The sequence below is a fragment of the Rhea pennata genome, chromosome 26 (assembly GCF_028389875.1).
Source record: "Rhea pennata isolate bPtePen1 chromosome 26, bPtePen1.pri, whole genome shotgun sequence".
In the NCBI taxonomy this organism is placed as follows: domain Eukaryota; kingdom Metazoa; phylum Chordata; class Aves; order Rheiformes; family Rheidae; genus Rhea; species Rhea pennata.
Genome location: NC_084688.1, coordinates 1,626,444 through 1,652,230, shown reverse-complemented (window position 1 = coordinate 1,652,230; position 25,787 = coordinate 1,626,444). Strand labels below are relative to the sequence as shown.

Below are 25,787 nucleotides of genomic sequence, written 5' to 3'. Positions count from 1 at the left end.
CTTTGACCACTATTATCATGAAGTTTGGGGTTGTATTTACTATTGATGGAGACAATGTGTGTGCCTGGGGGAGTGCGGGAATGGGGCTCTGTTCAGCTCGAACTCCATGCCAGGTTGCAGTGAGACTCCTCACCTGCCCATGCAGTCACAACTGTGCCTGTCCTTGAAGGTAGTGGGGACTGGTAAGGTAATTTGCATTAGTCTCAGTTCTCCAGTTGATTTTCTAAGTGGTTATAGTCTCTTGGGATAGAACTAATTTGTGTACCAGTATAAAAAACTTACATCTTTCTCTCTTACTACATTCTGGTTACTGTTATGAGTGAGCCAAGCATCTACTGCATTCAAACATACTTGGTGTTAGCGGGCTTTTCTAACTAGTCATTTTTTTTTCTAACACAGTGTGACTGTTTTAAAAGAATTCTACATCTTCAAAATTAGTTATGGCATGATTTATTTATTAATCATTAATAAATCAACTTTGAGCATAGTTTCTATTATAGCCTCTATGGGGTATATCTTTAATTTTTCCCCCCCTCACTTTTTTCTGTGGGCAAACACAGCTTTTATAATCCAGTGAAGTCTATCATGCATACAGGTAAAGTATGCTATCTTGTAACCTGCTTCCTCCTGAAGTAGAGGAAACAGGACTCTTCTATTTCCAACATATATATCAAAATTATATGCCAATATAAATATGCCAAAGCAGAAGTTTCTAATTCTATTTTTTTTTATTTGTTTCCAAATCAGTCTCTAGTGAACTTGCAGTTACTGCAGTTTTCTGACTAGGATCATCTTGTGTTTATGGTGCGAACGCTGATAGTGTGAGGCGCTTCCTGCCTTGCCTGTTGCTCATATTGCAGTACAGGTTTTTCAGTAAGAGTGGCTTTTTCTGTTTTATTTATTTATTTTTCCCCCCTGCATGTATTACTAATTTAGAGGCTGTTTATTGTAGGTGAAGACTGAGACCTTCTGAATATACCTCAACACAATTAAAATTCCTGTTTTTTTTTCCCTGAATCACAATATGCAAATTTAAGTTCTGATGATAGCAAGGGAACCAGGGGAAAAATTAGCTTGAAGTGAGATGTTTTCTTAGGTGGGATTCCCATCAGGGCAGTCCTGTTTTATCTGTTGCTTTCTCTAAAGCTGTACGTAATTACTGTGGAAGATTTGTAAACTGCTGGCTCATTCTCTTAACTAAAGTCATCTGCTTAGTGCATGCATCTGTGATCTCATCATTACCTTGAGGCTTGTCCAATCTTGAGCCTTCACTTCTATTTTAACTGTATGATTGTAAGGACAGTCTTAATGCTGGAAACTAGATCTTGACTAATGTAGTAAGTTTCAGGTCTCAAAGCAGTTCTAGTAACTGGAATCTCTCCTGACAGTTGTTATGGACTCTTTAATCTTAGTTGACAAATAATGAATTAGAATTATTTTCTGAGAGAGCTAATAATGTTGGTGAGTAGCTCAGAGGTTGAGATGCTTCTTGTCACTTACCTTCTTCCTGTCCTCTCCATAGGAAGTCTGTGAAATCCCGAAGTCGAAGTCCTGGGTATTCAAGACACTCATCATCTCACAGTAAGAAGCAGAGGTCTGGGTCACGTAGTCGCCATTCCAGTATATCGCCTACCAGGCTACCACTGAATTCTAGTCTAGGAGCAGAACTCAGCAGGAAGAAAAAGGAAAGAGCTGCAGCAGCAGCAGCTGCAGCAAAGGTGGATGGAAAAGAGGCAAAGGGCTCACCTGTTTTCCTATCTAGAAAGGAGAACAGCTCAGCTGAACTTAAGGAGTCTGGAACAGAGTCTAAAAAGATCACCAAAACTGTTAAATCTGAAAAATCATCTTCAGATACAGAATTAGTTAATTTACTATATACTAATGCAGAGACTAAAGCATCTGCAGACACAACAAAAATCAAGGCGGACGAGAACTCTGAAAGGAAACATCCTGTTCCAGTTAAAGATTCAAAACAGACGGGAACAAAAGACTTAAAGCCTGTAGTAGTGAAAGAGGAGCTTCTATCTCCAAAAGAGACAGATACAGCAGAGAAGGAGATTCCGCCCCCATTACCCTCAATAAAATCACCTCCTCCACCTCTGCCGACAACCACACCACCACCTCCAACTCCACCGTTGCCACCTTTGCCTCCATCACCTGCTGTTCCACCTTTGCCACCATCCCAGCTGACTCCTGTTCAGGTTCCTACTTCAGTCCCAACATCTTTGCCATCTTCTTCCCACCCAAGGACGTCTACTTTATCCTCTCAGGTGAACTCTCAGTCTTCTGTCCAAGTCGCTACAAAAACACAAGTGTCCATGACGGCTGCTATCCCACACCTGAAAACTTCGACGTTGCCTCCGCTCCCACTTCCCCCTATTTTAGTTGGGGAAGATGACTTGGATAGGTAAGATCACATGAAACAGCGTCTTTTTGTTTGTATTTGAAAGCAAAACACTGAAAGGAACAGCAAACTTATTTTGATTAGTTTGATAGTTGCTAACTTATCCAGCAGAATATGGTGAAGACCATGCTGTTGTATAATAAATATCTTGTTGTACAGCCATTTCTAGGTTTGGCCTTTCAGCTCTACATGGAGAGTTTTATGATCCTGTGCTGATAGGTTCATCTCGTCTCAGTAAGGAAGAGTAGTTTGGGTACTGTTTAAATGCTGGTTACTAGAAATTTCAAATCACACTTAATTCGTGTTTGTTATAGTAATGACGTGAGGATCCAGAATCCTACACCCTTTGCATTGCAGTCATTTGCAAAAGCTTATTTTGAAATTGATTATTTAATGCTCCTAAATTTATCTTTAAAGTAACAGTTAACAACTTGAATACAAGAACCTAAAACAGCTATTTCTGTTTCAAAATCATTGAGCATGCAAGCCATGCCTACATGGAGGGGGGGAAAAAGGCACTATTTTAAGTTAAATATTGAATTAACTTAAATTATTAGTATTAAATTATTCAATGATTCATAATACTTCTTGCTTAAAAAGTAGGTGTTACTTCTTTGAAAATGGAAACATATCAATGTTGGGAGTAAAAGTGCACCTACTTCAATATTCTGAGCTTTAAAAAATAGAAGTTACTCTTTTTGTTGTCAAAGAGCTGGTCTGAGAAGGTGATTAGACCTGAAGTTATAGATCTAATGATTACATGAGTGACTAACGTGCCTTCCTCTTTCACACGCAGCATGTCCTTTATTTGTACTGCATACTGCCGGTGTAGTTGTGCTGCTGTGTAGCCGTAAAGTGCAAGGAAATCCTTTCTCTTATCATTTCTAATTGGAACTTGCAGAGTTAATGCATTCCTGTGAACTGTAGTTCTCACAGCTACTCTGGATCTACCTTACATAGCTGGTCTTCTGCTCGACTTCTAACACAAACTCTGAAGGAATAGACTGTTTTTTTTTCTTCTTTTTGGGGTGTTTGTCAGGGGGCACACTACAGAATATCAGAAGCAGAAGTGTAAAAGAGGAAAAAGTTGGGGTTCCCCCCCCCTTTGTAGCTGTTAGTATATTATTATAAGATAATCACTGGTATTTTTCCTACTTGATCTGAATAGCCGTAGTTCCCTTACAACTTCTGTCTCTTTCTAGCCCTCGCTAAAGATGTATTAGGTGTCTCTGTTGTTAGTAAAGTATGTTTTTTAACAAAATATTTTACATGAGAGTTATGATTTAATTACCCTACTGTCTAAACAAACAGTATGTTATATATTCTCTGATTCACTTAATTGATTTTCATGGGTTACCCTGGTATTGATGTAAATCAGGGCAATGCTGTCACTGTGATCATCATATAAGTTAAACTTGCACATGTTTATTTTGTCCTTCTCAAGCTGTTTAATGTTATTCAGCAAGTATCTATTTAGTTTTAATGTATTTGGGATGAACAGTAGCTTTTAAGAGATTGTAGGTTTTTTTCCCCCCATTCAAGTGCCAGTTTAAGCAAGATTCTTTCTTCTATTTTCATCCATCTCCAACCATAGAAATAGTACTGCAAATACTGTATTTTTCAGCCAGTCACATCTAGAACTTTTATTTTCCACGTAGGTGTGGCTTGATTATGTAAAAGTCTTTGTTCCATCTTTGCCATCACTATAAACTTGGAAATGTGGATAATAGAACAGCTGGTTGCTAGAGTTTACAGTGACGTTTTCCCAATAAAAATAGGGGAAATCCCACTTCATCTGCTGAGTCTAGTGTTAGTTTCAAATGGCACTGACCATACACGGAAGCTCACTCTTAACAAACTGACTCCATATTTATGAACAAATTTTTTTTTAAGTAGATTTTTTTTCCTTGCTATACTGAGACTAGGAAAACATTCCTGCAGAGGTCTAAGACCATGGTAAGCATGAGATTTGAAAATATGCTTTGAAATGTCCAAGTACGAAGCATCTCACTTGACTAGAGAGACTCACTCATTGGCCTTTCTTCATGCTGGCCAAACTTTTGAGTTATCTTTGGTCTGTAATGCTTTTAGACATTTCAGAAATCAAGATGTGCTGTGGTTGCTTCCCCTAGCTGGAAGCATAGCGGAGGGAGGGGAAAAAGATGTTTAGAGTCAAGTGGTACAAGCTTTGTACGTATTTGATGGATGTTGTGCTCAGAAATCCCAAAGCTTGCATAGGTTTCTGGGAACATCCGGTTGCTAGTTCATAGCACTGACACAGTTTAAAAATAGCGAGCTGATTGATCGTGTACCCTCTATTTTAGGGGAGGGAGAGAAGGCAGGTAGCTTCTGGGAGTCTTTGTCAGACACTTCGTGATTGCAGTTTGTCATTTTTATGCTTGGGCAGCTCTGGAGTCTTTGTTTAGCTTTCCCATTAAAAAAAAAAGCCTAGTGAAGTGTCTGAGTGTTCTGGCGGTAATTAAAATAGGAGTAACATCTAGTAGCACTAATGCTAACGTACAAATAGATTAACTAAGCAGCTGTAAATAACTAAACAAAGGTAACAGTGTTACCAGCAAGAGAAGGATTATTTGAGAGGGAGAGAAGGGAACTCCTGGGAAGCTGGGCATCTGCGCGTTAACGCTATGGACGCACCTTTGCACTTCCCAAGAAAGCCTTTCAAAGAAATCTGCTTTTGATGTGTGAAGGCAGAGGCTTTTTGACAGAGCTGTGAAGACAAGGTTTAGTATATACTATTAGATATCTACATACTATCAGGAACAAATTATCTGCAGGTTAAAAGTGGATTGAACAGCAAGTTGGTTTAAAAATCTTGTTGTCATGAATTTACTACAGTCTGTAATAACTGGATGGTGGATCACAGTGTTTCAAGTATATGTACGAGAGGTGTAATGAAAGCAAAACTGAACTGATGCACTCTTTTGGAGCAGAGTGAGGCATTTGTCCTATGTGACGGTTTGAGATGTGACTTCTGCTTTGCCAAAGTGAGCTGCCTGGATATCATTCTGCACCTTAATGAAAGATGTACAGTTAGTGGGGGCTGAGCTTCAGCCCCTGCGGCTCTCTTACTTTTATTATTTCTAGGATACATACTGCTCATGGTAGTGCCTATCAGAGCGTGTTTGCTACAGTAGCATGACTTTGGGTTAGTCCTGTGACCACTAGCAGCAGGACGAGACTGCTCCCTGCTTTCTGTACAGAAGATGTCACAGCTTGGCTCCAGAGTGTTTCTTTCGTGTTGCTTGTGTCTTAACTGTATTGCACAACAGATTTTCAGGTAGTTTGAGCAGTGTCTAATAAGAAAATTGGGAAAATGACCTACTTCCATCAGTTTGTTTATGCTGAGTTTCTCTGTGCTGATGATCGTGAGACTTGCTGATGCTGACAAAGAGCAAACCCCTGCTGGCTGCCCTAAGAATGAACTTTGAAAGGTTGTTCATATCTCTGAATCAGTTTCTTGTTCTGTTAAAACAGATTTTCATGGAGAAGAATTACTGACTATTCAGACCTAGGAATTCTCCTTGCCACATGCAAAAAGAAGGGAGAAATTAGGTTCTGCTTATGAGACTTTTGCTAGTCTGAACCAAGCTTCCGATGCCATTGATAATTAAATTAAAAACAAAACAAAAAATTCTTGGTTTCTCAGCAATATGCAGAAGTCAGAGTGATGTTTTAGTCCTTGCTGAGAATTTAAAAGCAAGTTATGTAGAGACTTAATTCTGAGTGTGTGTGTTTATGGTGGTCCTTAACAGGTCATGCATTTAATTACTTTATAATAAATGGATGAGATAGAAGAAGTAAGAGTCAGCAAGTGGTAACCCGATGATAATCCGAATTCTGTGCACTCTAGGAACTTCAGAAAAACTACTTATTTGCGTAAACTGAGAGTTCTAGCTGCAAAGAGCAGTGTGTTTGAAGACAGTGCATCCAAACTTAGCTTTCCTCCACTGATTTATTAGCTGTGTAAAAAAAAATTAACTATTCTTTGTTTTATACTTGGCTATGTTAATTTTGCCACTTAAACTTGGCTCTTAACTTTGTGCTCAAACATAGAGCTTCTGGCCTGCAATAGTGATGTTTTTGTTTTTAATTGGCTGTTAAGTCTGACCTTTGTATCATATTAACTTTTCGGAGTTTAGTCCAAAAGAGATTCTTCCTCCGAAACCTGTGAAGAAAGATAGAGAGCAGAGACCACGACACTTACTTACGGACCTCCCGCTTCCTCCAGAACTCCCTGGAGGGGATCCATCTCCTCCTGACTCCCCAGAACCAAAGGCAGCCACACCACCTCAGCAACCGTTCAAAAAGAGACCAAAGTAAGGCTGGTTTACTTTTTTTTGGCTTTTTTTGAATTGTTAGGTTTTCTGTTTCTTCACACGAATGTCAGTCTGACTTGTTTGAGCTTGAGGAGGTTTTCAGTGTGTACCATATCACTTTTAAAAGACCAAGAGCTGACTGTATGCCCCCATGCTTTGTGTGGAAATGGCACTGTTGAAAATGCAGTCATTTTTTAAAAAAACTGAATCTGGCAGCTGCTTTGCCTGCACTTAGCATCTTCCCCACCATTTCTAGGATGAGGATAACGCTTAATGTGCATTTATTTATAAATCTTCAGCCATTTCTGTTTTATTGAAAATCTGATGTCCGTGGATTAGTATTTAGATAATCCATTATCAGAACAAAAAGGAACTTAGTTTATCCATTTCTGGTGGTGTGTTTTGTATTTGGACCACTCACAGTTGAAGACCACTTGCCACCAATTTTGAGAATTAAGACTACAGTAGCTACAGTTTGGGAAGAAGAGGTTGTGCATCAAACGGAAGCTAGAGTTCAGAGTTAATGTCAAAGTTGTGACAGATTCTGTTGTCCTTCTCCTTGATCCTTTCAATGGTAGGAATTGCTGGAGTGTGTTACGTTCAGTCTTCAGCCACATCTACCCTGAGAGTTCTTTCATCTTTTTCTTTGGCCTAGAAACTACTACTAAATAAATCTCCTGATGAGTGTCCCTATATAAAGCGCCTAGTGCTTTTAGGAAGAGATTATGTAGGAAAGGAGTCATCCCTCTTCTTTGTGCACAATTGAAGTTATGTTATCAGTTATGTTGCGAGGCATATGCAGCCTCCCTTGATAGCAAAATTCATACATTTCTCAGGAGTTAGTAAACTCTTGCATGTGTAGTGGGTTTTGTTTTTTATTTTTTTTTACAGATATTGTTAGCTGCACTTTGCTTTATTTAAAGACAGAAAGATCAAATGTCCTGTGTTTGTGCAAAAGACTTCAAACACGTGTTTTTGCCCTACTGTAATGTAATTCTTCAAACTACTTTGTGTTGTAGTGAGGTCTTTGTAGAAATCTATATAGGTGTTTGCATGCCCCAGAGAGGCTATAACAAAATGATTTTGCCATATCAAAGCCTGTGGATGTGAGGTGGCATAATATCCCTTTGCTTGTCTTCCCCAGTCTGATTTGTTTTCCTTATTTTCCTAGTAGAAGAAAGCTGTCGCTCATTAGCCATGTACAGCTTATAAATACATAACTGATGGGAAATATCCGATAGTGATATAGTGTTTTTACTGGGGTGGTTTAGTATCTGACTGAAGTAAAGGATAACATTTCTACATAGTAGTTCTTGTATCTGGAGTAGCTGAGATTATCTGAACACTATTAAATAAGCGCACAGTTGCTAGGAGTGTAAGGGCAAGGTGCCTGAACTGTGCATTTGTTCTTGGGGCATAACTTAAAACAGTGGAATTAGCATTTGTTGCATGATTGTGGGCAAGATAGAGTGCTCAAGAGTCTAACATTCCTCTTCCCTCTTTCAGAATCTGTTGCCCTCGATATGGGGAAAGGAGACAGACAGAAAGCGACTGGGGAAAGCGTTGTGTGGACAAATTTGATATCATTGGGATTATTGGAGAAGGGACATACGGGCAGGTATACAAAGCCAAGGACAAGGATACAGGTAAAGATGCCAAGTGACTTCAGATTGACTCTGCTTCTTTATGGCCTTGCTCTGTTACTGTGGGTGTACTTAAAGCCATTTGCTGGCTTAGTGGTGGTGACAGTTAAAGACAAATACCTGTAGAACCAGAAATGTCTCTAGCCCTGGAATGAACATTTACAGCAGGTGCTTTCAAAATGGGCTTAAAAAAAAGGAGAGGGCAAAACACAGAGGCTCTGAAATCCTGTTACTGGTGAACTGGTGCCAAGCTGCATTCTGAAGTTTGAGGTACAACTTGGTACCTGGTCAGATAGTCATCATAGGCATAGCTATGGCAGCCACAGACCTTCCCTGAACCCTGCTTTTTAAGTGTGCCTTTGTCAGATGTTAGAGTAGCAGAGCTTGTGGAAAGGGCTGGAGTGGTTTCCAGGGTAAGCTGAAGTTTTACCTGTGCCATTTTCCGCTGAAGCAGAGCAGGAATGCTGGTGTCATTTATCGTAATGAGTTGCATGTGTCATAACCTCTGATAGAGCAGTGTTAACAAAAAGTAGGGTGGTAACTCAAGTTGACTCTGCTTTTTCTTAGTGGATGTTGATTGTGCCCATAGGTACTTTTAACTTCCTCCTGGAAACCCACAGAGTTGTTAGCAGTGATATGTGTGGATGCTTTGACACTGGCTTGTTCCGGCAGGTGAATTGGTAGCCCTAAAGAAGGTGCGACTGGACAATGAAAAGGAAGGCTTCCCCATTACAGCCATCCGTGAGATCAAAATCCTTCGGCAGTTGATCCATCGCAGTGTTGTTAACATGAAGGAAATTGTCACAGACAAACAAGATGCACTGGATTTCAAGAAGGACAAAGGTATTATTTGCTGCAGGGTGTGGTTTCAATTAGCCAAAGAGGTGACACAACTTATTCATAGTGTAAAACTAGAAATCTAAGTTTTGGTTTATGTAAATTTTCTTTTTTGTGTTCCTTCTTGATGCAACAGTTCCAGCCAACTTTGTCATCTGGTTTTGGTCTTTCATCAAATAATAGGTTCCAATTAACATGAGTTGTTGCGCTGCATGGGAGGGATGGATGCAGGCTTGTGCCTGTGCACATGGATGCATTGCATTTATTCTTGCAGAGTCACTTGTAGCACTGATTAGTGCTGATAAAATACCTGATAGCGTGAGAAGTCTTCGATCTTCCATCAGTGTGGAAGAAGGGTGTTCTAGCATCCCACTAGCTTTTTAGTTTGGGGTTTTTCTTTCATTTTTGGGGGGATGTGCTTTGATTTCAGGTATTCAGCCTGATACATTAGAGGGGCTACTTGGGCTTTTTGTTTGTTTTCCCATTGGGTAAAACTCCTTCTGGGGTGCAGTAAACCCTACATACCACAAGACTATATTTTAAAAAAAATGCACCAACAGAACACAACTAACTATGCCAAAAAAAGAATATCTCAACAATTAGTTGATCTACTTGTATTCTTCCCTTTCCCTTGTCTTTCTAGTTTTAAGTGATTTCTTGCTGTGTTTTGCCAGGTGCCTTTTACCTTGTGTTTGAGTACATGGACCATGACCTAATGGGGCTGCTAGAATCTGGCTTGGTACATTTCTCAGAGGACCATATCAAGTCCTTCATGAAACAGTTAATGGAGGGCCTGGATTATTGTCACAAAAAGAATTTCCTTCATCGAGATATCAAGTGCTCCAACATCTTACTGAACAACAGGTAACTTAGGGCTAGATACAGTTTTGTCCAGACTGACTTCCCTGTGCTCATGGGGGTTCAGTAAATTTAAGTAGAGAGCCTACAGTTGTCATCTTCACCTTGAATACACTTAGGAGTAGAAGGTTTTGATCCACTGAAGGAATACAGTCTTGCGTGTTTCTGCCAGTGGTGTGACAGATGATTCTAATTAAGCAGTAGGTCTCCTGGGTGCTGCCACTATCTAGGAACATAGCTCCTGCTGCAAAGGGAAACAGTTCTAACAATGCTCTAACGTTTAAATTTCTGCTGGTAGTAGTTTCTCCATGTGAGACCCTCTGCTCAGATTTGCAGTTCCTTACAGTTGTGCTGCTTTCCTGTTGACTTAAACAGGTCTCAGTGTACTCTGCCTCCAAGGCATTTTGGCAAAAATACTGTTTATTTTAAGTGCTTATATGCAGAGAAAGCATTGAAGGTTAAAGTAGGAAGTAGCAGTTCTCCATGAATTCTCACTCTTTTTTAGATAGCACTGTTTGATTGTAACATAGTTCATCATAGGATAAATTAGTTTGGCTTTTGCTGTTAATTCTCAAGTCTTTATCTGAATATCCATAAGAAAAGTTTGAGCTAGTGAGAATAATACTGCACATAATTGCATCCACATGTTGATATACATGTAGAAGACTTCACTGGGACAATGATCCATTAGGTAGGTTTTATGATAGGGATGAGCCTGAGTTGTTGCGTGTATTTTCATTTCTTTGAAGGATTAAGCAGGATCTGGAAAACTAAGACTGGTTTAGCCAAAATAATTACTGCAAACATTGCTTTGCTAGGGCTTCCTACTGTGTGGGGGAGTTTTCTTACATTCTACTGCTTTCAGCGTGTAATCTCTACTGTGATTCAGACTAGTAATCGCTTTTGTCTTTCAGTGGGCAAATCAAACTTGCAGATTTTGGACTTGCCCGACTCTACAGTTCCGAGGAGAGGTAAGGCATGGTGGGATGAAAGAAGGGAGAAAGTCTAACATAAGTGGAATGAGCTCCTTTGTTCTTAATATCCCCATAGCCCTGTTACTTGGGGAGTCCCAGCACTACCCGAGTAATGAGCTCCAATATAGTATAAGAGATATAACACTGCTCCAGCTGTTGGAAACACATCCTCCTGGCTAGTGTTAATAGCATCTCATTAGACCAACCAGCTGATAAGGAACTGAAACATCTTCTCTACTTGCCATGGACCTTCCCTGAATTTCCTGTGGTATTGCAGGGGAGTTTGCACATTTTGCTCCAAATGGATGACACCAATCACTGTTCAGTAGTGACAGTCTGTTGCAGGTCAGGATTTTTCAATCTTGAGCACATATAACCTCCTGCTTTGTTAGCAAAGGCAGGTGTGATGGAAGTATAGGTACCTGAAAGCCTACCACTTCTACTTAAATGCCTAACGCTACAGTTTGGAAGTAGTAATTAAAGTTTTAAGCATTCTGTGGCTCTTAATTTCAATTTACTTATATGTATCTTGCATTACAGCCGTCCATACACAAATAAAGTCATTACATTATGGTATCGACCTCCAGAATTGCTGCTAGGTGAGGAGCGTTACACACCAGCCATAGATGTATGGAGCTGCGGGTAAGTACCTGGTTTGTGTCTCTTGCATAATCTGACTTCTGCTGTTTTCTGTGACTGTATCTGTTTTAGCTATTGACAAAGAATGTTCCAGTAGTATTGGAATCCTTTCAAATTCTGTGCTTTAAAGAGAGAGGTTTCTGTCAGCTAACAAAAGCTAAACCATTTAATGAGAGCTCCTAGAACAAGATATGTTTTAATATTGACACAGACGAGCATAAAACGTATCTACTTAATATTTTAGTGTTTCTCAGTCTTTAAAAATTTAACTATCCAATCTTTGATGCTTATATGTTAGTAAGATCAGGAGGGAGGACAGACAGTTTCCGTGTTTCATTCTTACTCTGCTGGTCATAGCTTTGGTGTGGGATTTTCATGACCTAATAGAGTGTTTTTTGTGTAACCTCTTTGGTAGCTCTGTTAATTTGGGTTCTTTAGCTAAATCTGAGAATTTTGAAGTGGAGACCTTGGATCCCCAGTAGTGTAGGGAATCTTGTGAACAGGAGGACTCTGGGCAATTCAGCAGCAAAGATAGATGTTTCTCCAAGCAGCTCAGAACCAGAGTTCTGAGTATTCAGCGTTTAGAAGTGGGACTGGATTGTCCAAAGTGTGTTTCCTATTGTGATACCCATGGGTAAACTCTCAGCGAAGTTTAGTACACAAGCCGCAGAGACTTTGTAAAAGGCAGGCCATGCTGATTACTTGTGGAAATTCTGGCTGTGAAGGTCCAGTTGCTGTTCACTGTCCTGTGCCAAATGAGTAGGGTTAGTCCTGTTCCAGCAGACAGGTGCCTGTATCAGGCCACAGCTATATTTGGTGCCGATTGTCATTCCTGTCAAGGCTTAAGCATAGATGTTAAGGACTGAATGAGTCAGAGCTCTCCCCTCCCTCATTGTCTTCCAACTATTAAAAAATACTGTGTGCACTGACATGTATGTAAGTGTTGTGTACCTGGCAATGATAAATGGTAGGCTACTGGCAGCAGAGGATGACTGACTGTTCTTCTCATCATGATATTGACACTTCCCATTTTCCCCACAAAGAGTTAGAGCGTTAAGCCTGTGATGTGTTAACCAGCCTACTAGTAAATCTTATTTCCCAGCTGCCTAGAACTGGTGGCTCTTTACACATAGGTTAGTTTGTCGCTTCTCAACTGCAAGCTCTGACGCAAATAACTCTCCTTAGGCAAACCTCCTTCTGAACAGAAATGCTGCAGTGTTCAAACAATCATCCCAAGAGTTTACTGTCATGACCTCTTGCTTTTCCTCTTTCCAGCTGTATCCTCGGGGAACTGTTTACAAAGAAGCCTATTTTCCAAGCCAATCTGGAACTGGCTCAGCTTGAATTAATCAGGTAAAGCATTGCACATGCATGCCTATGAGAAGAGGTACTGCAGAAACTGCTCAGGCACATACTCTGTATATTATAAGAGTCCTCTTCCTCTAATCTTTCTGCAAATTAGGACCAGTAAATGACTAGAACTGCAAATGTGAGTGGTTAGGCCTCTAGATGTCCACGCCTGCAGTCAAGTATGTGTCTGTTAATGTATGCAACCTCAGTAAACTGGTACTATTAGCTGAATGCAAAAATCCTGACCTTAAATTAGATCTCACCACTGAACATTCAGTTTGTTAGGTGGCTGTAAACTCGAAATAAGCTTTTTCTTCTGTCCTTGATATTTCCTTGTTCATCTAATCCTTGTAAAAGTGTGCACATCCCTAGGCTGTTGATATGCTAAGTTGCTTAAAACGAAATGTTTTCACTTGGCTAGTGACTGTTCTCCTTCTAGATGCGTTTCACGTGCTGATAGTAATCTGCTTTTCTGATTCTCAGCCGACTCTGTGGGAGCCCCTGTCCAGCAGTGTGGCCAGATGTCATCAAGTTGCCCTACTTCAACACTATGAAACCGAAGAAGCAATACCGAAGGCGCCTGCGTGAGGAGTTCTCCTTGTGAGTTTCAGTAGGAGAGAGGTGCATAGGGATATTGTATGACTGATATGCCATCTTTTGGCTCTAGTCTACCTGGCAGGATGAAGCAGTGTTTCTGCTTCCCTGCAGCCCTTTCCAGGAAGAGGCTTCTCCCATCTGTGGAAGGCCGGAATGTGGTTACTGTCACCTTTCTAAATATCTGGTCTGCCACAGGTGCCTCCTGAAGAGGTTTCCTGCCTCTTGTACTTGTGACACTTCTAGCTAGAGTCTGCCTTGTCAGTCTGTACTTAGAAACTTCACAGGATGGCATTTGCACAGTGCTGAGGCTGTCTGACTTCACAGATGTGTTCTCTGGAGGCAGAGTATAATTGTGTGATAATCTCTTGGGATTTGTAGCAGTGCTGCTCTTTATAAATGGCAAAAATTAGACTGAAAATACTACAAATCTGATGCCTATTCTGATGATGTCTCTGAGCTGCTGCGTTACTTAACAGAAACCTATGCAGTCAAAATTTACTTCTAGGTCTGAGGTGGACTCTCTGAAAGTGGGCTTCTCCATCTGTTCAGAATAACCTCTTAATTCAGCCATGTTTCCAAATCTCTGTGCAGCATTCCTTTATCTGCTCTTGATCTGCTGGATCACATGCTGACGCTGGACCCCAGTAAGCGCTGCACAGCAGAACAGGCCCTGCAGAGTGACTTCCTTAAGGATGTTGACCTCAGCAAGATGGCACCTCCGGAGTAAGTTCTAGCTGGCATCTGCCACCACAGTGGGCTCTCTGCTAAGTGAGCTTGGGGAAGGAGCCGTGATTTGGCTTTGTTTTCAGACAGAAAATGAGTCAAGATTTCTGGCCTCTTTTCTCTTGTATGCCCCAGTATTTTATCATACGGCTGAGCAAATAGCTCTTCCTGTGCTTCCCTACTGCCTCATAATTAATGGTGGTTTTCTAAAACTCAGGTTTTTTGATGCTGTTAAGGCTCAACATCTTCCAGCAGTGTTAGAGCAGAGGAGTAACTTGTAGAAAATCCCTGTCTGCTGTGCCATGGAGGACTGGCTAGACCTCGTTGTTTATCAGCTAGAGTAGTGACTGTTGAGCAGTGTTGCACCATAGCTCTCTTCTCCCGCCTCAAGCAGATCATGAAACTCCAGGTTCCTTGCATGCAAGTACAGTGATAGCTTTTAAGATTCCTGTTTCCTTCAGAGTTCCTGATGGCAGCTGCTGACTGAAAGCCACTGTACTTTCAAAGCTTAACGGGCTTACAGTTATGGCAGGTTGTGTGCATTGTAGTAACCAGCCCTTACAGCAGTAAGGTCCTAGTGCAAATTAAATGCTTCACATGCCATTGATGTACCCTTCCCGGTTCTAGGACTCAGCCCTTCTGAGTTTAAAATTATGATTGCAGTCAGGGGATATCTGTGCTTCTCTTTACAGCACAAATGATTTTCTGTGGTCTTCAAGGATAAAATTAATATTCTTGCTGGCTTTCTTAGCTATTAAGAGTTGTTGTTCTCTTCCAGCCTTCCTCATTGGCAGGATTGTCATGAGCTGTGGAGCAAGAAACGCCGACGGCAGCGGCAGAGTGGAATTCCAGTGGAGGAGCCACCGTTATCAAAAGTTTCTCGGAAAGAAACTACCTCTGTTACAAGCACAGACACTGTCAAAAACAACAGCAGTCCTGTGCACCCACAGCCTGCCCAGCTCAAAACAGAGCCTAGTGTTGGAGATGCAGTAGGTTAGTGCTTAGTCTGGTCTGTAAAAAGGTCCTACTGATAACTTGCATCTCTGCTGTCTCAGTCTGAACTGGGTGCAGAAGCTTATGCCTCTTTTTAAGCTAGTGTGATTCTTCTACAGAAACAGCCTACCAGACTCTTCCTGTTTGGGATGGGGGAGTTGTGTTTTGTTTTGTGGTGATTTTTCTCTTTTCCTCCATTTTATTTCCTTTTTTCTTTCTTTCTTTCTTTCTTTCTTTCTTTCTTTCTACTCTGAAAATTAGTGGCTACACAGAATTCTGGATGATCTTTGGGAGTCTCTGAATAGCTGACTATAAATTCACTGTATGATTTACATTACTGGTTCCTAAACATGCTTTCATGGAGGATGATGATGAAAGGAATTCTTGAGTCACTTAGACCAGCAGAGTAACAAATAATAGGCTGAAGGGAACTGCCATGTAAAGGGTGTGCAAATGAGCAAAAGTTCATGATCTTATTGATCAGATTATATAAAGGTGAGGCATGTAAGGCATGTGATGTAACAGACTAGTGACCAGTGGGCAGAAATGTAAATCTTTGCACAAAGCTTCTTGCAGAAAAAAATTACTTGGTCATAATGACTTGCTGGACCAGGACTTGTGCATTGTTCCCAACACTCTGATCAACCTTCTGGTGTCTAGGAAATAGCTTGAGGAGACATATTTTGCTTCCTGGTAACGTAGAGGTACACAAAGTTACCTAGACCAGGCTAATTGTTCTGTGGAAGATCTGTAAAAACCCAGATGCAGGCTGAAGCTTCCTTTGTCAAATGCTGAACAGACAAATAACAAGTAAGACAGCTCTTGCTCCAGGGAATGCACAATCCATGTGTTCAGTGAAACATGGCAGATGGACAAAAGGTGGTAGTCAGATGAGCAAACAGCTGAGAAAAGAGTATATCACATTTATTGGTTGCCTATTAGCAAGGGGAGCTTATTTTTAAGCTTCCAAAACCAAACCTGTGCACCATGACTCCCAAGGAGTTTGCATGACCGGCAAGGTCAGTGCAAAGTGACACCCTTGTCACCCTCACTAGGGAGACTTTGCACCAGCATGGCACGGGAGGAGATGATGCCATTCAAGGGTTGTATTTCAGACTAACCTGCGTACCTGCAGGTTGGGACAGAGCCCTGTGTGATCTCAGGCCAGCTTTCAGCACAGAACTGCATTCTACTTGGCCTAATTTCTTTTGCCGTATTAGTGGAACACTTCCTTCATTCCAAGCAGCAGCTTAAATCTATCCTGGGGAACATGTTTTTCAGTGCACAGGGGAGACTTTTGATCCACAAAGTGCTACAGAGACCTTGGAAAGGTGCTGAGTTGCTGTCAGACCTGCTGCTGTCAGTACCACTGAGCTGGGCTGAAGGGTTTTGATTTTCTCACTCGTCCTCAGACTTGCTGGCATAACTCCTTGTGTAGTTGTTCACCACCCCAGTTCTTGGGATGCCCTGGATGAGTTAACTGCCCCGAGAGTGGAGACGTTGGGTTTAACTGAGCTGACTTAATGAACAGCTGCGTGTGCAGTTACCATGGCAGATTGGAGAGGGCAGTGACAAAGCTTCCCTCTGCTGCTAACTGTGCAGTGTCTGACTGTAGTCTTGGGTGAGTGCAGTGTGTAAGCAGTACCACGGGGTGCTGCTGCAGTGCTGCTTAGATCTGATCATAGTCTGGAAGGGGCAAGCTGATAGCTGAAATCTGAGCGAACTCTCCTGGAATCCTTCTCCTAAAGCCTCCCCGCCTTCTTCAGGCCCTGGAACATGGTGAAGGTGTTTGTTGGTGTATGTTAGGATCATAATTACAAACTAGTCTGATGTAGCTTTCCCTAACCTTTCTGTGATGATTCTTGTGTTTTCTACAGGCCTTGGAGAAATCACCCAGCAGCTGAATCAGAGTGAACTAGCTGTTTTACTGAACTTGCTGCAGAGCCAGACTGATCTGAGTGTCCCACAGATGGCCCAGCTGTTGAATGTACACTCTAACCCAGAGATGCAGCAGCAGCTGGAGGCTCTCAACCAGTCCATTAATGCTCTGACAGAAGCCACGACTCAGCAACATGAGTCTCAGGCGGCAGCAGCAGCAGAGGAAGCCATAGAAGAGCCACCCACGGAGGCCCAGCCACCAGAGGAGCAGGTGACTCCAGAAGCAGCCAGCACTCAGGGAGATATGCAGAACGTGCTGGCCGTTCTGCTAAGTCAGCTGATGAAAAGCCAGGAGCCTGTTATAACCTTGGAGGAAAGCAATGGGGAGAAGAGCACTGAGCAACGGGGGCCAAGGAAAACCCCTACATTGCATCCAGAGGAAAGTACAGGTAAATAATTGTGACCATTGCTTGTATATCTTGGATGTCATTCACCTGTTTGAGCAATTAAAGCCTTCCATACAAGTGCCTCTAGTTTAACTGCGGCCAGGAGGAACTAAGACATTTGAGTATTGTAACAGAGGGAGGCTTGTGAAGTTGGGCAGAGGGGAGTGGATGGGAGGAGGGAAGGAGCTGGGAGCTAAATGTGGTCAAGCGTTAGATTTCAAGATGGGGGAAAAACACTGACCCACTCCTTGTGGTAAGTGCTGAACTGCTCAGGAGGCTTTTCCCAGTACAACAAAGCCAAAACACTAAACTGCTTCACATCTCTAAAACATACAAAATGCTGTAATGCTCCATTGTGAATGGGTCAGTGAAGATTAATGGCTCCATTTTTCCCCAGACATAAGCTGGAAACTTGCAGGGTTCTGTTCTTGCTCTGACATTCCCCAAAATTGGTAATCTGCACCCTGTCATTAGTCACAACTAATGTCATGTTGGGTTTACACATTTGGGTAGATTTTTTTTGCACAGGACATGATCTCTGCAGTTACACAGTTCTTCCAGTCTATTTGTCACAATTACCTTTTTCACCGTTCCCTTCCTCCTATTCTGGCCCCTCAAAAAGAAAGTGCAGACAAGATTGCAAAGAACATGAGAACGAATGGAGAGTGCTAAAAGGGAGGGACAGTGGCAAATATGTACATGAAACCTTTTCATCTGGCTTTAGTGTGCCTAAACTCTATGTAGAGTTGATTTTCATGAGTCCTAAACTCAGCAACTTCTGAAGTTGAGCCAGATGATTGGCTCAGGTAGGGCAAGTAAGAGGCATGTTTAAAAGACCTGATTGTATCAGTGAACTCTTGGATTTCCTTTTCAAAGGTGAGTGTAAATGTCTCCATGTCTTTTGTTTCTGTTGATTTTTTGAATTATTAGCAACATCCTGTGACGACCTCACCAAATTCTAGAAGCGCCTCCTGAGTATGTCTCAAACTCTCCAGGGAGCCTCTTTTGGCCCGATATACAACTCCTCTGCAATGTAGCTGAACGTGCTGTGTTCTCGTGCCTTCAACACACCCGCCCACCACAAGCCAGTTGTGATCGTGCTTTTTTGCCCTAGAACTGGAAAATAATTAGGTTATTGTAGAGCAGATTCAATTAAATAACATTGTTCTGTTATAATTATTTTAAATGATATACTGTCCCCAAATCAGCTTGGCTTTAAAATTACCTGAAGATTGTTTTCTGGATTTAAACACAATCTAGTTTTAAAGTGGACTGACTGATATGGGTGGAGGGGTGGTCCTGGAAGACTACTGGTTTTCACAATAAAGTTTGACCTTTTTAATAACCAGTTTTGCAAATGATTTGAGGATCTGATTCAACTAAGGTGTTCGTGGCCTCTTACGTCATCGCCAGTAATAATTTTAATTGCAATGTAGCTGATCCTTTTGTTGATGAATGAGACAAAGTCAGTTCAGGTGTGTTGCTCTGCAGGAGTCAGAACGGGTTTGGCTAGCGAAGTCCGCACGCGAGACACGAGGGAACAGATGATGTCCTGCAGGAAGTTGCATTCTCTGCTCTGCGTATTGTCGCCTTTAGCGATGACCCTGCCTTAACGGGGGAGGGCCAGAGATCTGCTCTTGCCTCTTCACACTCCCCAAGCAGACTGCTTTGTTCTGGCTGCTGGCTCAGAAGCAGTAATACGAAGTAACAGCGTGGTGGTTGTGAGGGTGTGCTATGAAGGATGCTTTTGTTCTCATTAGGAGAGATCCTTTGGAAACAGAAATCCTTGTTACTTCAGGTCTGATTAAAAAAAAAAAAAAAAAAAAGTGATTTTTCACATGCTTCAGGACAATCTGTACATAGGATGCAAATAGTTGTGGGTTGAGATTATTTTCGACCGTACTCTAGAAATGTACTCCTTAAGAAGGTCATAAAACAGGCAAGGCAAGGAAGCCTCCGATAAGAATTGGATTTCCTGAGAAGCAGATAAGGGGCACAGCAGGGTATACCCATTCCCTCCAGCCCTCGGCTGGGTACGCTCCGGAGCTGACGTCTGCAGGGGAGGGTGGGTCTTTGTTTTGTTTTTTAAACAAATACATCGGGGCCACGCTTCAGCGGTACGGTGAGCCGTGTGGCTGCCAGCGAGCGTATTAATGGAGCAGTAAGGCACAGTGTCCCTCTGCGGCAGGAGGCACCGCTTTCAAGGAACACGCTCTGTCATGTGGCTCCACATCTGTCTCCCTCTCCGCGTTAGCCTTTGATCCGGGAGCAGGAATTCTCTCCACGGATGCCCATGTGTTAGGACAGCTGTTGCTGACTAGTTGGGAGTGTGGGGATGGGACGAGTACAGGGAAGACGTTAATGAACACGTGCGTTGATCTCGCAAGGAATGCCAGCCTTTAAAATTCTCCGCCTCCTTTCCAGTGCATCCTAGAGAGCCGACCGTCTCGGTAGGCTGTTTGGGTTTCTTTTTGTGTAAATGTGTTTATATCTGTTCACGTGATTTTTACGATGGTGTTTAAAAGAAGTAACCCTTCCACAGCATGTCCTCCTCGCATTCTCCCACCAGAGAAGAGACCCCCTGAGCCCCCCGGACCGCCACCGCCTCCTCTGTCTGAAGGAGATCTCTCCGGTGCAGCACAGGAGTTGAACCCAGCCGTGACGGCTGCTCTGCTGCAGCTTTTTTCTCAGCAAGAGGCGGAGTCGCTGAGCCACGCGACGCACGAGCATCAGGCCTCGAGACCTGCGGACTACGTCAGGTCCCACGCGTCCAGGACTTACAGCACCGAGGGCTCAGAGGGGGGATTTGGTGCCGAGGAGCTGAATTCTGGCCAAACTCTACTAGAACCCTCTGCCCAGACTCTGGGGAAAAGCAGGACCTTTTTGGGCTCCGTGAGCCACCTTGGAGAGACGAGCAGCTACCAGGGCACAGGATCTGTCCAGTTTCCAGGGGACCAGGACCTCCGCTTCGCGAGAGTCCCCGTGGCGATACACTCGGCTGTTGGGCAATCCTTTACGAAAGCCGAGGGGAGCAACAACACGCTGGTACATCCAGAGGCCAAAATTCAAAACTACAGCGAGCTGGCGCCGGGGACCGCTGGCTCCAGCGGGGCAGGGACGGGTCCCAGCTGGGGCGCCCCGACGCAGGCTGCCGCTTACGGGAAGGCCTATCGCGGGCCTGGCAGAGTGCCTCCGAGAGGGGGAAGAGGGAGAGGCGTCCCCTACTAAGACTCTCGTTTCACGGTGATCTTTCCCTCCCTTGCCTCTCAACCTTTAGTGAAATGATTTTTTTTTTTTTTTTTTTTCCCTCCCCCCATCTCTCGCCGGAGCAAGGCCTCGTCCGCATTTCAGCTGCTGCAAAGCTCTCTGTGCTCCTTGCTCGCTAGGCTGCTGGCCGGCACCCGGTGAAGTGCTGTAGGGTCCCAACTTGGGTGTCTCGCTAGCCAAACCTCTCGCGCTTGGTTAGTGACAAAAAAAAAAAAAAAAAAAAAAAAATGCGGTGAGCTTTCTGCCCTGAGCCAGCAGATGGTGGGGGATTGTTTAAAAATAGGAATGAAACAAACCGACCACATTGGAAGAAGGAAATAAGAATGTTTTACAATCTGGGCACTAGAGCTCCTCGGAAAGGGGAGCACGGGGCGGTGTTCAGGTAGGGCTAAGGGAGAGTCTTTCCCAAAGCAGGGTTTTGTTTTGTTTTGTTTTTTGTTTTCCAATCCTCTTTTTAGAGAGAGGAAAAAAAAAAGAAAATAAAAAGGAAATGGGAAAATGTTGATGCAGGGGTACCTGGATCAGTTGTCCTGGATTTGGAGACCCAGGATGTGGCACTGGCTTGTACTCAGAATTTATTTAACAGCGCTTTCTTTCCGTCGAGCGTCTGGCCCCGTCCCTTTCCTCTTTCTCCATTCCATGTCAAGTCTTTGAGCTGCCTGGGAGGCTGCGAATCCCACCCTGATGGCTCCCAGACTCCCGATCATTTATGTTTTGATGGTAGCCTTAGTAAATTGGCTTTTGTGAAGGGTCTCTTTGGGTTTTGTATCTCTCTTCCACCGCACGTTTGCAGTGGGAATGGTTTTTTTCTGTTTTTTCTTTCTTTTTTTTTTTTTTTTTTTTTTAAGATGCTTAAGAGCCGAAGAGAACACCTCACTTACCTGTATTCTCTTTGTAATTCGTAAATTCCAAAACATCTTAAGAATTAAAGAAAAATGTTCCTGGTGGGGAAGCTCCACCAGCTGGGAGTGTCTCTTGTCAGCGCCGTTCGTGCTTCGGGGCCGATGCTGCCGCACGCAGTTTTCGGTCGGGTTCTCTAAGCAGCATCTCGGTACTTTGAGGATTAACAGGCATTAATGCATCGTTTCTATAAGCGAATATATTTTTGTTGTTGTCGAGGAAGTATTTACAATGGATTTTCCCTCCTGCAGAGCATTGCAGTGTTGTCCATTTCAATAAGACTTAAAAGAAATGAGTAAAAGAAAGGTACATATTTATGACCTTTTTTCCCCGCATAGGCCTTTCCTATGGAAAACATGCAGTTGTTCTTTTAATTTTAGAGCTGAGAGTGTTCTGAAGTGTTAAACGGATTGGAATGGGTGAGGCCGGGAGACTAACAGAATTTGATTTTATTTCTTTTTATACAGAGATACAAATTCAAAAAATGCACCTGAGTAGGTGGTGCTTCTCTAACAGGGAAAATCTGCCTTATACAGAAAGACAAGTGACTGCGTAAGAAATAGCTTTGCCAAGGGAGGAAGGAGAGGAAGGAATATATATTGCCTGTAATGTGCAAGGCCCCCTGTGTGAATAAAAAGAAGAGCAACTCTGGTATTGTTGATTCAGCAAAGACGAGTGACACAGTTTGCAAAATTCCAAGTGTAAATTTTTTTTAATTGCCAGTTCATGCCTGCCTGATGTGCAAAAACAAAACAAAAAAAAAAAAAAAAAGAAGTTCTGTAAGATGCAGAGTGCACTAAATAAACCAGTCGCCTCTTCAGAGTTTTTTAATTTATATATATAAAAATTTCTTTTCAACATGCAGCTGCCAGCTCTGGTATGTGTTGGAGTTTTTGCTGTTGCTATTCTGGCTTTTCTTCCTGAGCCCATCCACTCTGGAGGGAGGAATTGTGTTACCGTGCTGAATCCTCGTAGGAAGCGGACGCCTATTTATTATCTTTCCAAACTGGCAAAGCCGCAGCTAAGGCTGGCGAGAAAGTAGCGGCCTCTAGGCTGGCCCGGCCCCGGCGGGGCCCCCAAAAGCCGGGCAAGGAGGGGGCGTGCGGGGCTGCGCCGGCGCCTTCCCCCTCGCAGCGCGTCCCCCAACGGGCCGAGGGGCTCGGCGGGAGCGGGCGCTCGGCGGGAGCGGGCGCTCGGCGGGCGGGCTTGGGCCCCCGCCGGCCGCCGCGCGTCGCCCGCTGCTGCCTCCTGTTCGGCCTTCCTGCGGCGGCAGCTCGCCGGGGCGGCGCGGGGCCGGGGGAGCCCGGGGGGCTCGCTCCGCTCTGCTCCGCTCCTCTGCTCTGCTCTCGCCCGCGCCGGCGGCACCCGGGGGAAGGCGCCGCGCCGCGCGGCAGATGGCCGGGCCCGGGCGCTCCGCCGGCAGCGCCTCTCCTCGAGCCGGCCGCGGGAGCCGCAGGTGGCCGCGGGGCCGAGCTGCCCGGCACGCGCCCCTCGCCGCGGCGGGGAAGCCGCCGGACCTGCTCCCCTCCTCCCTGTCGCTGCCAGTGTCCTTTTCCTTCCTTTTCCTTTGTTTTCTTCCTTTTTCCTCCCCCTTTTTTTTGTTTGCTTTTTAAGGGGCTCTGTACAAAGAAGACAAAAGGATTTACTGGGGGGGGGCACACATGCATCAAACAGATCTGAAACGCGGTGCGGGTTGCAGATGAAGCGGTAGATGGCAATTCACCCTTCCTTTCTTCCCGAGCACGGCTCGCGTGTGGGTTAGCGCCGGGGTCTAAGGAGCTGTAGCCCCTGCTGCCGCCGGAGGAGCGTCTGACCAGGCTCTCGCTGTACCTCTCCCGAGTTTCCTTTCGAGACTGAGCGCGCTTTTTCTGGTTGTACCTTTGTCTCTGTACAGATATTTTGTAATATATTCAATTTTTTTTTTCTTTTCAGTTTATAAAAATGGAAAGTGGAGATTGGAAAATTAAATATTTCCTGTTACTGTATTGCCTTTGGCTCCATTGCGTTATTGTGCTTCCCGGCGCGCTGATGGGTTTTCCCCCCTCCCGCCCCCGTGTCCCTTCCCCGGGCTGCAGCTCGACCCCGGCCGGGGTCCCCGCCGCAAGCCGGGGCCGGCGGCGCCGCGCGGGAGCCGGGGCCACGGCCAGTGGCTGTGGGACCCCCGAGCAGCCCGGGGCCGCGGCGGAGGCTGCCGGGGCGGAGAGGCGGGAACGGAGGAAAGCGCAGGGCTCCGGCCCTGGGGGGTGACGGGCAGCTGGGGCAACGAGCTGCTTTCGGGCAGCAAAGGGGGCTGGCGGCGGAGCGGGGAGCTGGAGCCGCGGTGCGCCCGCGCGGCCGGCCTCCGGCCCGCTTCCCGGGCGGCTGCCCGGAGCCTCGCGGCCCGGCGGGGGCCCGGCTGCGCCGCTGCTCTGCGCCCAGCTTCCCTGCTCAGCTTTCACCCGGTTTAGCGTCCCCGCCGCCGACACGTCCTAAAATACACGGGCGCGCAGATGGCGGGGAGCGCGGAGGCGGCCGCGCCGCGCCGGCGCGAGCGCAGGGAGCTCGTGTGCAGCCGGAGCCGCCGCCGCCGCCGCCTGATTTATTAGCGGGGCAGCTGGGAGCCGGGAATCGCCCTGCGGATCGTGGCCGGGGCCGGCGCGGGGGAGGCTGCCGGCCCGGCGGCCCCCGTGCCCGCGCGGGGCCGAGCGGCGGCGGGGAGCGGACGACGGCCGCCGGCGTCCGGGCGGCTCGGGCACCGCGGCGTTGGGCGCTGAGACGCGGGCCACGTGCACGGGCCGCGGGAGGGAGCCTGAAAAACCAGCGCTGCCCCCTGGGAGCCGGCCCGGCTCGGTGCCCGGGCGCGCCGCGCCGGCCGAGCCCGCCAGGCCTCATCCCAAGGTGACCACGGCGTTTTATTCTATTTAATTTATTTTTTGCATTGAACTTCCTCCACGGCAGCTGCCGCGCCGAACGGCTCGGGGCCGTGCGGCGCGGGCAGAGCGGGGCCGGCGCCGTAAATCTTCCCGTTCCCGCGCTCGGCCGCGCTCGAGGCTGCCGGCGCCCGCCGGCCCCGCGGCCCCGGCCCGTCCTGCCCCGGCCCGCGCCGACGCTTTGGGGGTTTCGCCGGTCCCGGTGCCGCAGGCGCCTGGCTGCGCTCAGTCCCGCAGCCCGTGCGGTCCAGGCCCGGCCCTGGTGACGGTGACGGTGCCGCCGCTCCAGCGGATCCCGATCCCCAGGGCCGCTGGCGGCAGCCGGGCCGCGCATGCCCGGGGCCGAGGAGGGCAGCGGACGCCCTCGTGCCTCAGTTTCCCCAGCGGCCAAGGCGTGTGCACGTGAGCATGCATGCAGGTGTGTGCGCACACGTGCACGCATGCGGCGTGTGAGCATGCACGAAAGCATGGGGGCACGTATGCACGTGTGCACATGAGCACGCACGCAGGCAGGGGCGCACGTATGCACACGCGTGTGCAGGCATGTGAGCATGCGCACAGGCACATCTGCTTGTACGCGCACGTGTGCATGTGTGCGAGCTGCACGCAGGCGCGGGTGAGCGCGCACAACGCGTGTGCGTGCCCACGCCCATGCGCCCAGGCGTGGCCGCATGCGTGCACACGCGTGTGCCGGCGTGTGCGCACACGCGTGTGCGCCGGTCACCAGGTGTCGCTCTCTGCACAGCCAGCGGCTCCCGCTGCCCACGCCGCGAGCGCGGCCGTTCCCGCTCCCCGCGTCTCCCGGCTCTACCCGTCCTCCAGGTGCTCCGGCTGCCGGCAGGGAAGGTTCGCTCGCAGCTCGGACGATTCCTTCCAAAACCCGTTAACACCTTTCACTGGCATTTGGGGGGGGGTAAAGGGACGGGGAGGCGCGGGGGGAGAAGAGGGCCTGGAGAAGGCGCAGGGTCGGGCGGCGGCGGCCGGGGCCGGCCCGGAGTCCTGCCGGCTTGGGGCGAGCCCGGGCGGCGAGCG

At 45.9% G+C, this 25,787-nt stretch overlaps 1 protein-coding gene across 4 annotated transcripts in view; it reads left to right on the top strand.

Moving 5' to 3' along the window:
- The window catches only part of CDK12 (cyclin dependent kinase 12), a 28,775-nt gene extending 5,790 nt beyond the window's left edge, over positions 1 to 22,985 (top strand). The window contains exons 2-15 of one of the 4 annotated variants that reach the window (XM_062595633.1): positions 1,523 to 2,407; positions 6,565 to 6,741; positions 8,248 to 8,387; positions 9,057 to 9,227; positions 9,896 to 10,085; positions 10,994 to 11,050; positions 11,594 to 11,695; positions 12,968 to 13,045; positions 13,526 to 13,642; positions 14,231 to 14,362; positions 15,141 to 15,355; positions 17,233 to 17,682; positions 20,222 to 20,922; positions 22,314 to 22,985. In XM_062595633.1, coding sequence (XP_062451617.1) covers positions 1,523 to 2,407; positions 6,565 to 6,741; positions 8,248 to 8,387; positions 9,057 to 9,227; positions 9,896 to 10,085; positions 10,994 to 11,050; positions 11,594 to 11,695; positions 12,968 to 13,045; positions 13,526 to 13,642; positions 14,231 to 14,362; positions 15,141 to 15,355; positions 17,233 to 17,682; positions 20,222 to 20,907 — 3,400 coding nt within the window. In that variant the 3' untranslated portion in view covers positions 20,908 to 20,922; positions 22,314 to 22,985. Of the gene's footprint in view, positions 1 to 1,522; positions 2,408 to 6,564; positions 6,742 to 8,247; positions 8,388 to 9,056; positions 9,228 to 9,895; positions 10,086 to 10,993; positions 11,051 to 11,593; positions 11,696 to 12,967; positions 13,046 to 13,525; positions 13,643 to 14,230; positions 14,363 to 15,140; positions 15,356 to 17,232; positions 17,683 to 18,609; positions 18,987 to 20,221; positions 21,915 to 22,313 lie in introns of those variants that run through there. The other 3 variants (XM_062595634.1, XM_062595632.1, XM_062595635.1) reach the window with 3 other exon arrangements.
- Positions 22,986 to 25,787: the final 2,802 nt, after the last annotated feature.